The following is a 10,787-nucleotide window of genomic DNA, read 5'->3' as shown; positions in this document are numbered from 1 at the left end:
GAAAAGACCTTCTCGCGTTTTAAACGCAGTTTTCCATTCATCTCCCGGTCGAATCCGAATCTGATGATATCCACTCTTGAGATCTAGTTTGGTAAAGATTGTTGCTTTACAGATTTGGTCCAAAAGATCGTCTAGGCGTGGGATTGGGAACCTGTAACGGGTTGTGATCTTGTTGATTGCCCGACTGTCCACGCACATTCGCCATGTCTTGTCTTTCTTTGGGATGAGGAGTGCTGGGACGGCACAAGGGCTAAGGCTCTCGCGAACGTATCCTTTGTGTAACAGGTCCTCCACTTGGCGTCGCAGTTCTTCATGCTCTGCGGGGCTCATTCGATAGTGAGCTCGGTTAGGCAAAGTGGCGTTAGGGACGAGGTCAATGTGGTGTTGGATGTCTCGTAGTGGTGGCAGGCCGCTTGGGAGTTCGTCGGGAAACAAGTCTCCGAATTCTTTGGTAAGAGCCGAAAACGCCGAGGGTATTATCGCTGTTGGAGTGGTCGTTATGTCAGTCGCCACTAATGCATATATTTGTCCACACATACGTATCTCATCTTCAAATTTTGATTTGGATACGATTATCAAACCCTTTTTTGAGTCCTCTCGTTGGTTGTTGTTGGCGAATGCCTGGTCGGCTTCTGGGGAAGGAAGCAACGTGATCTTTCGTCCTTGGAACATAAAAGAGTTTGTGTTGAGCTTCCCGTTGTGAATCACCTCCCTGTCGTATTGCCAAGGCCGACCCAAAATTATGTGTGACACATCCATATGGGCTACATCGCAATACACTGTATCCTTGTAGGACGATCCGATGGAGAATGTGAGCAATGTGCGTTTAGAGATATTAACATCTGCACCTGCTTGCATCCATGAGAGTCGGTATGGATGGGGGTGGTTCTCCGTTGTGAGGGAGAGTTTGCGTACAGCTTCCTCGGAAACTATATTAGCCGAGCACCCTGAGTCAATGACAAAACGGCACACCTTTCCTTTGATGGTGCAGGTGGAGCTGAAGAGAGCTGTTCGTTGGACTGCTTCACTTGATATAGGGGCAAAACAATTACGTCGCAACATAAGCAGAGTGCCCGTATCACCGCTCAACTCCCCTTCGTCGATATCATCAAATTGCCCATCCTCCGTGTCGTATATGGGATCGCCTATCAGATCTCTGTCATTCGCCATGAGGCCCCGACGTCCAGCGTTAGGACAAGCTGTTTGTCTATGTCCGGTTTCTCCGCACGTAAAACACCGTAAAGCGTTAATGCGAGCTGGTGGTCGTGCATCATTGGTGTTGGTAGCTGCGTTGGTTTCTGTTGGGCGATTATTCCTGCGGGTACTGTTCGTTGAATCAAGGCCCGAAGATGTTTTGCTATCGTCTGTGACCGTATTGCTGCGTTGCCGTGAGTTTCCCGTCCACGCGTTTGCCGTGTACCGCATTTGTTGTTCGACCAATAAAGCCCGTTGCTTAGCTTCTGCCACCGAACCCGGGTCGAATTGGTGTAACATGATCTGTAATTGTGGACGTAAGCCTGCAATGAATCGTGCGACAAGCTGATCCTCAGAATCGTGGATGTCTACACGAGTTAGGAGTTGATAGAACTCAGTCGCGTATTCGTCCACCGAACGATTGCCCTGTCGAATATTATGAAACTTTTGAAACAGCAGGCGCTCAAAATTATAAGGTATAAATGTTTTGCGCAAGTGTTTCTTAAGCTTATCCCAAGAGGTGATTTTGTCTTTTCCGCGACGGTTACGTGAAACCTTAAGTTGATTCCACCAAGACGCAGCGTGACCGCGGAATCGAGTTGTTGCAATAGGGAACTTGCTTGTTTGCTGAAACTTCTTTGAACTCAAGGAATTCATCGACGGCTACCAACCAATCAAGTAGTTCTTCCGGTTGTGATCCACCATGGAACTCGGGGATGTCTACCTTGATCCCTGAAAACCAACGGGAATCATTATCATTCCTGTGTTGTTGTCCTCGGTTGAGATTAGGATGTTGATTGTCGTCGTCGCCGAACGGGTTATCAGCACCGGAATCGTCGTTTTGTTCCTCGAACACCGGGTTATTGCGACGTTGTTGACGCTGCGGTTGAGCAGCTGGGTCTGCGTTCACGGCATTGGCGGCGAAAGCGGCTTGAACTCCGGCCTGGACTCCGGCTTGAATTGCTTCAGCCATCGTTCGTCTCATATTATCTTGAAAGTTCTCCTGAAAATCTTCTAGGAATTGTTGCATCTGTGTCCATTCGTTTGGACGAGGTGCCATTGAAACCGAAGATCGATAATCACGACTAAAACGTAATTAAAAAGGTCTCTGATACCAATTGACGGAGCGGAAGTACCGTCTAGTAACCGATAATGCAAAGATATCGTTGAATTCTGAGAATGCCCGCTATCTAAGCCTTCTTAAAGCCGTTGAATTCTTAGAGAATGCCCGGAAGTAAGGATTTAAGAGTTTGTTAACACCAACGCTCTAGTTTATTAATCAATAATTCAAAAGTTGTATCCCTCACAAAGCAGAGATGATACTATATATAACGACGAAGAAAACCTAAACTTAAAAGATATTGGATCAATTGATCCTTATCGGAAAAGGAAAGAATAAAGACAATAGGAAAAGGAAGCAAAACTAAAACCTAAGCGCAAGAGGATGTACGCTACATCAGTATTGTAAAATGAAAAACCCATGTGTAAAGAAATGATGCATAATGCAAAATGTAGGACGCTCAATGCTGAAGAATATTGTAAGATTGCAAGAAAATGATGCAAAATGCAGAATGTATTGTAAAATGTAGAATGCAGAAGTGTAAACACATGATGCAAAATATGCATACAACAATCAAATGAATGCATAATGCGAAATGTAGGAAGCTTATACGACAGCCAAAATTAGTTATACAACTACATGAATGTCATTTGCCCAATTTCAGAATGTTCAACAAAGGGGGTTAGTGGATAACCCATATAGTTTCTAGAGTCAAGCAAGTTTAAACTACATGAGACTAAACTAGTTACAAAGAGGTTTGAAAAGAAAATACCTGTCACAGAAGTCTGCTACACTTGGAATCTCTTCAGAACCTCTCACACAATATGAACGACTTTTGAAGCACATACCTGAGGAAAGAAAAATAATTAGTCTTTACTTACGTAGTATGTCCACCTTGTTCCTTCTATGGATGGACACAAGTCTAAACACTGCCAGCCCTATTGTAATATATATCCATCCAACATGTCTTTTTTTTGTAAGCCATGAGTAGTGAAGTAAGGAATCTGTTTTCAACCTGTAGCCTTTGTCTTAAGACTTTCTCCATCCATCCATAGATCAAAAACAGAATATTGAAAGCCGTGGGTAGTAAAAAAAGTCTTTTGTCTTAAGACTTGTAAACCATATGGTCTTATTTTCCCATTTTCATTCTCTTTATCACCCTATTTTCATTCTCTTTATCTAAAAGATATTTGTAAGCCGTGGGTGGTAAAGTAAGGAATCTGTTTTCAGTTATTGGTCTTTGTCTTAAGACTTTCTCAACCCATTGGTCGTTAATAACTCCATTCCATTCAAATAACTGAAAATAGATTTGGGCAAGCCGTCAGTGGTAAGTAAAGTCTTTGGTCTTTAAGACTATTTAGCCGTGGGTATAACACAAAGTCTTTTGTGCTCTTAAGCCGTGTGTTGTTTTATTTACCATACTAGTGACTTGTATGGTAGCAGCTGGTCGTTTATTTCCATCCAGCAATTCTTTGTCTAAAGACATATATTTTGTTTTTTAACCAATCCCATTGCCTTTGTATAAAGACATTCGCAAGCCTTGAATTGTAAGGGAATCTATTTTCAATTAGTAGTCTCTGTCTTAAGACTTTCTTAAGCCGTTGGTCATTAACTTAATTCCATCAAAATAATTGAAAATCTAGATGTGGGCAAAGCCGTTGGTACTACTAGTAATCCAAAGTCTTTTGTCTTAAGACTTTTAAGCCGTTGTGTTTTATAATGACCTTTTTATAAGCAGCTGGACGTTTATTTCCATCCAGCAAGTCATTAAACTGGCTAATTGTCATTGTCTTCGTCTAAAGAACTATCGTATTACATTTTCCTCCAACAAGTCGTTTTAGTGATCCATAGTCCGTGATGGTACAGTAAGGAATCGGTTTTCAATTTGTAGTCTCTGTCTTAAGACATTCTCAAACCGTGGTCATTAACTCCATTCCATTCAAATAACTGCAAACATATTTGAACAAAGCCGTGGGTAGTAAAGCACAGTCTTTTTTTGCCTTGAGACTTATAATCCGTTTGGTTTTATTTGCCATCCCAAAACAACTTCAGGAACATTTATGTTATAAAACTCGTATGTGAAACAAAGATCACTGCAAAAAAAAACCAAAGGAGAAACAAAGATCACTGCAAAAAAAAAGCTAAAATCTTCAGGAACATTTATGTTATAAAACTCGTATGTGAAATGCTACGTGAGGCATTAGAAATATATACCCCTTGTTTTCCTCACAGGTTGCTTTTGAGGTAATGTTCTGTCATCTGCTCTAACTCACACTGCTTGTCATCCACCGAAAGCTTCATCGCTTGAATTTTGTTTAAAGTCTTCTTCTTCTTCTTCTTCTTCTTATTCTCTGTTTCTGTTATAAAACTCCAAAGAAGTGAGTATAAAAGAAGCTACGAACAGTAAATACTAGTGTCGCAAAGATGAAAACAAATATGATCAGAACTGAAAAAAACGACAGCGTTTGGTACAGGAGTTACACGAAACCATAACATAGAGAGGCATACATCGTTTGGTTTCAGTGGATTTGAACAATTTTGGAAACCCTAAAACATACAGAGATGTACCTCGACGACGAGCGAGAGTGGGATCGGTTCCAGGCGAACGAGAAAAGGAAACTTCTGATCAACATCAATAAAATTGCCATGAGAGATTTGATGCGAATTCACGATTTGCAGAAAGAGATCAAAACACTTATTACTAATCTGGATCGATATAAGAAGAGAGAAAATACGAAAACTAGTTTTGATTTCGGAGATAATTTAATGCGTTTGATAACACCCATGCCGTCTCTCTCTCTCTCTCTCTCATTTTTGAGTCGGTCTCGAATCGATCAAGCGTTTGACAACACGCGTTTCTCCCGACGGTTATGTTTTAAAAATATGAGTCGATTTAATTTTCGTAATCGAACCGGTCTACCGTTCTTATAAAACCAACCTAAACCGAACCGGTTCTTTTTCCACGGTAATCGACGCAGAGATGTATGGGTGGCGAATCACTGAGTATCTAAACCGCTTCTGCGGCGCCGTTTCATACGAAGACTCTTTTATGCTTTGTCGCCTCCTCTCTCTCTCTTCCAGGTGCTTAAATTTCTCTGTTTTGGTTAATAAGTTCTAGATTGGGGCTTCAAACCATGTGATAAAATTTGAGTTCATGTGTCTACTTGGATAGGACTGAATCTTCCTTGAGTATATTGATACTGCTCGGATATTGAGTTTGCGAGAAGAGACAATGTCCTGTGCAGTTTTAGTTTCTGGCCTCCGGATTTTCATTATACATTTATTTTATGTTTTTTTTTTTTTTTTTATAATTCACAAACTATGCAGGTTACATACATGTGTTATACTGGAAGATTTGAAGTCTTCAACGAGAGTTTTCCTGCTGGTGAGTCACTGATAGATTTTCTGTGGTTCATTTTGTGGTTTACTCTCTGATTAGTGATTAACCTTTATGCGTTTCATTGCTTTATGAGGATAATTGGCTTATTATATTCAGGATGATATTGAAGTATTTAATACCAGTGAAACTTTCTTTAGGAATCTTACCAAACGATAAACTGCTGCCAAAGTATAATCTTCATGAGGTAACAACTATTCCTTTTGTTTTGTAATAGTCTCTTCAATTATACATCAAATTGATATCTCTTAATCCAACTTCGCTATGTGTCCAGTACATGAATGTTGTGCAAGCTCTGAGAAAGGGTGATCTCAGGCTTCGTCAACATAGCTCTTCAAGAACAAGAAGATCGGTATGTCTTTCTGTTGACCTCTTACTGTACTTATCTACATCCTTGTGTTAGACTAGTGTAAGAGCATTGTGATTAGCGTAGGTGGCTTCTAGTGTATTGTAGCTGTGTTCACAGCTCAGCAGTGGCTGGTTAGTTATAGAGCTAACAGGTTAAATGAGAGTAGAGATGCTCTTGTTAGTCAATCATATATAAGATTGTTTAATTTGTATTATTGTGGATTTGAACAATTTTGGAAACCCTAAAACATACAGAGATGTACCTCGACGACGAGCGAGAGTGGGATCGGTTCCAGGCGAACGAGAAAAGGAAACTTCTGATCAACATCAATAAAATTGCCATGAGAGATTTGATGCGAATTCACGATTTGCAGAAAGAGATCAAAACACTTATTACTAATCTGGATCGATATAAGAAGAGAGAAAATACGAAAACTAGTTTTGATTTCGGAGATAATTTAATGCGTTTGATAACACCCATGCCGTCTCTCTCTCTCTCTCTCTCATTTTTGAGTCGGTCTCGAATCGATCAAGCGTTTGACAACACGCGTTTCTCCCGACGGTTATGTTTTAAAAATATGAGTCGATTTAATTTTCGTAATCGAACCGGTCTACCGTTCTTATAAAACCAACCTAAACCGAACCGGTTCTTTTTCCACGGTAATCGACGCAGAGATGTATGGGTGGCGAATCACTGAGTATCTAAACCGCTTCTGCGGCGCCGTTTCATACGAAGACTCTTTTATGCTTTGTCGCCTCCTCTCTCTCTCTTCCAGGTGCTTAAATTTCTCTGTTTTGGTTAATAAGTTCTAGATTGGGGCTTCAAACCATGTGATAAAATTTGAGTTCATGTGTCTACTTGGATAGGACTGAATCTTCCTTGAGTATATTGATACTGCTCGGATATTGAGTTTGCGAGAAGAGACAATGTCCTGTGCAGTTTTAGTTTCTGGCCTCCGGATTTTCATTATACATTTATTTTATGTTTTTTTTTTTTTTTTTATAATTCACAAACTATGCAGGTTACATACATGTGTTATACTGGAAGATTTGAAGTCTTCAACGAGAGTTTTCCTGCTGGTGAGTCACTGATAGATTTTCTGTGGTTCATTTTGTGGTTTACTCTCTGATTAGTGATTAACCTTTATGCGTTTCATTGCTTTATGAGGATAATTGGCTTATTATATTCAGGATGATATTGAAGTATTTAATACCAGTGAAACTTTCTTTAGGAATCTTACCAAACGATAAACTGCTGCCAAAGTATAATCTTCATGAGGTAACAACTATTCCTTTTGTTTTGTAATAGTCTCTTCAATTATACATCAAATTGATATCTCTTAATCCAACTTCGCTATGTGTCCAGTACATGAATGTTGTGCAAGCTCTGAGAAAGGGTGATCTCAGGCTTCGTCAACATAGCTCTTCAAGAACAAGAAGATCGGTATGTCTTTCTGTTGACCTCTTACTGTACTTATCTACATCCTTGTGTTAGACTAGTGTAAGAGCATTGTGATTAGCGTAGGTGGCTTCTAGTGTATTGTAGCTGTGTTCACAGCTCAGCAGTGGCTGGTTAGTTATAGAGCTAACAGGTTAAATGAGAGTAGAGATGCTCTTGTTAGTCAATCATATATAAGATTGTTTAATTTGTATTATTAGATGGGCAAATCTCCAAAATAGCACATTTCTAAGTTTATATCACAAAAATAGCACTCAAAAACTAAAATGACCAAAATAGCATTTTATCTTTTGAAAATTTTAATTTTTTTATTTCTCAAAATTTGAAATCTTATCCCCAAAACCTCATTTCTCAACTCTAAACCCTAAACCCTAAACTCTAAACCCTAAACCCTAAACCCTAAACTATAAACCTTAAACTCTAAACCCTAAACCCTAAATCCTAAACCTCACCCTTTAACTCTAAACCCTAAATTTGTGACTTTTGATAAAACATTAAATGCTATTTTTGTGACTTTTGACTTTGAGTGCTAGTTTGGGAACAAAAACTTGATTTAGTGCTATTTTTGTCTTTTTCTCTTATTAGATCACTGAACAACTTGATATCAATCAGGTTCTTGAGGTCCGGTGTCTTGGAAAAGCTGGAACTCCAAGTCTACCAGAGACTCATGAAGAAAATGTAAGTAGTTGTTGTAAAACACTCTCAGGTTTCTTCAGTTTCATAACTCTTTTTTTTTTATCATCCCGAAGCTGAGTGATCCAGCGAGAGGTCACCAACTGAAGCTTGAAGTGATTGCCAAAGCACTTGGATGGCTAGAGATAGATATGGATCTCGACGTTATGCCAGTCCGTATTAATCATGGAATAGAGAAGGTTTGAAGAGAGAATAGTCCAAATTGAATAAGAGTAGGGACAAGTAAAACATAGGTGATCTTTGGTCTCATTAAACTCTTTGCAGAATAGACAGTGATGAATCACTCTCCAGTTCCTGCTCCATATCACCGTGTAGAGACAGTCACGAAAGGCTAATCAAGAAATAAAAAGCTTATCGCGGAACAGTTTGGGGAACCTCACTATATACGAACCATTCAACCAGTGTCAAGAAAATTTATATTAACAAAGCTATGTATTTTGTGGATCAACTACTATGAACCATCAATGCCGATATATTTTGAAAAAAAAAAACCAAAAGTTAATTATCTAACTATATTAAATTTTATACCCTATTTTGAAAACCTCTAGGAGGTGCTCTTATCTTCTTCAGTCTTGACCTCTAGGCGAACCACTCGCTTAGGTTGCATTAAGGCATCCAGCTTCTTCGAGATATCTTTTGTAGAGCGGATCTTTCTTCGACGTATGCGAATATCTTCATCAGATTCGTAGCTGGCTTCGTCAAAAGCAGCACAAGAACAAACATCAAAGTAGCAATGTCCATCCAGATTATAGTGAATGTCTCCAGTTACCTAGTTGTCAGTATGTGTTTCCTTTGTTGGGTTAAAACTTTTATTGCATGATAAAAGTAAAAGACTAAACTAACCATCATGTCCGCATAAATAGAGATTTACGCTGGACAAAAAAGTTAAATCCAAAGAACCGAATTTAATCCGAAAAAGTAATACTAAATGCAAACCAAAACTAGTTAAACACTTGAACGGGTTTAAAACTTTGGTATATAAAGAACCGAAACAGAATCCGATCCTATATATTTTTGGTATCTAAATGTATACTTATATTAATTATTTACGAGTTAATATCTTAAAATATCCAAATATATATGATATTTTAAAATTTTCCAAAATACTTGAAAATATATACATATACTCAAAAGTAAATATATAAAATAGCTAAACAATACTCAAAACACCAAATATTATACATATATCTATTATTTTCCCATATAAATATTCAAGCTAATTTTTAAGTTAAGTTTAGGTATTTTGGCATATATTATTCAAATTTCTAAGTTATATATTATTTTTATTTTTAGATTTTGAAAACTTTAAAGTATATATGAATATTAAATTTTACAAATAATTTAAACGGGTTATCCAAACCCTAACCAAACCTGAACTAAAATTTATAAATGTCCACATATGGCTAAAATCCTGAATTTCAAAAATTTAAATAGATCTGAACTAAATCCAAATATCCACTCCTAGTTCATCTTAAGCTTAATTTGTCACACACTACACTTACATACATAAAAAAGGTAAAAGTAAATAGTATTACCCTTCTCTTCGCTGCTCTTGTTCTCTTTGTGCAGCTTTTGGTGAGTAATGTTTTCTTGTATGTTAAAGTAAGTAGGCATGCGATTTATAACCAAATTGAACTCTCTGAACTGAAATTTTGGTTAGTTTGGTAATGAGTTTGGTTCAGTTCGGCATGTTTATGAAAAATCGATTTTGATTCGGTTCGATCCGGTAAGAGGTTATTCGATTTTTCAAACAAAAACTTCTTAACTAAATTTCAAAATGAGCTAACAGAATCAACCAAAATTTCAAACTGAACAAACCGAAATTAATCCGATTGAACCAAATTTTAACATAATTTTAACTGAAATCAAAATTCAGCTATTTTATCATGATTAGTTGTATTTGAGCGAAACTGACAGTAAACTATTTTACTCTAAATTTTGCTACTCTAATCATATCTTCCAGCCATACTTTGAGTGATTGGATAGTGCAGGGTAAATGAGAAGAAAGTTAGGTGAAAATAAGAGTAGAAATAGAAATGGAAAGAAGAGTAAAATAAAGTAAACTAGTATGGACCCCATGCTAAGCATGTGAATATTTTTTTTGTTACAAAGAAAACCAAATTTCAATTATGTATAACTAAAATTACATGTATAATGTAACTTTGATTTATCAGTGGGAGATGAATATACCAAAACAAACCATCAACACACATTTATACATTGATTAATTTGGAAATGTGATTTAACATCTGAAATGTGATTTCTTCATCATTTTTTGGGGGCCGATGGGGTGAACTGAGTTTTTAGCTTGTTTTATTAAAACGAAAACCGTTTTTTCATTTACTCCATATGTTTCTATCATTTTGGGTTTGTGCACACATCTTAAAAATGTTGAGGAAAGCGGACACGAGGCGCAGCGGAATGTAACAATCGTGTTTCCCCTGACCTTGTGAGAATCTGAGAGAAAAATACTTCGACGATAGCATGATATAATATAAGCAATAACTAAATGAGACAAACACTTTTTACGTGGAAAACCTCCTCGATGTGAGAAGGAAAAACCACGGGACCGTAGTCCACTCAACAATCCACTATATAAATGTATGTGAGTACAACCACGTCCTCCCTGTTCAACA

General features: G+C 37.7%; 2 protein-coding genes and 1 long non-coding RNA gene across 3 annotated transcripts; 1 reads left to right on the top strand and 2 right to left on the bottom strand.

Annotated features, from left to right (window-relative positions):
• Positions 1–476: 476 nt before the first annotated feature.
• On the bottom strand, positions 477–2,167 carry LOC106323774. Its single transcript, XM_013761845.1, has 3 exons — positions 1,811–2,167; positions 571–1,620; positions 477–482 (listed from the first exon to the last, which is right to left on the bottom strand). The coding sequence occupies exons 1-3, from the start codon at positions 2,165–2,167 to the stop codon at positions 477–479; spliced, it is 1,413 nt and encodes a 470-aa protein (XP_013617299.1).
• A 1,823-nt stretch (positions 2,168–3,990) lies between these two features.
• LOC106320599 lies at positions 3,991–5,092 on the bottom strand. Its single transcript, XR_001265871.1, has 3 exons — positions 4,823–5,092; positions 4,469–4,611; positions 3,991–4,347 (listed from the first exon to the last, which is right to left on the bottom strand). It is a non-coding gene; the product is annotated as an uncharacterized LOC106320599 (long non-coding RNA).
• A 1,613-nt stretch (positions 5,093–6,705) lies between these two features.
• Positions 6,706–8,574, top strand: LOC106320588. Its single transcript, XM_013758975.1, has 7 exons — positions 6,706–6,775; positions 7,022–7,079; positions 7,232–7,278; positions 7,366–7,443; positions 8,044–8,136; positions 8,208–8,330; positions 8,421–8,574. Exons 2-7 carry the CDS (start codon positions 7,031–7,033, stop codon positions 8,484–8,486), a joined length of 456 nt encoding a protein of 151 aa, XP_013614429.1. The 5' UTR covers positions 6,706–6,775; positions 7,022–7,030; the 3' UTR covers positions 8,487–8,574.
• Positions 8,575–10,787: the final 2,213 nt, after the last annotated feature.

Source organism: Brassica oleracea, chromosome C2, assembly GCF_000695525.1.
Source record: "Brassica oleracea var. oleracea cultivar TO1000 chromosome C2, BOL, whole genome shotgun sequence".
Taxonomy (NCBI): Eukaryota; Viridiplantae; Streptophyta; class Magnoliopsida; order Brassicales; family Brassicaceae; genus Brassica; species Brassica oleracea.
This window is presented reverse-complemented; position numbering and strand designations above follow the sequence as displayed.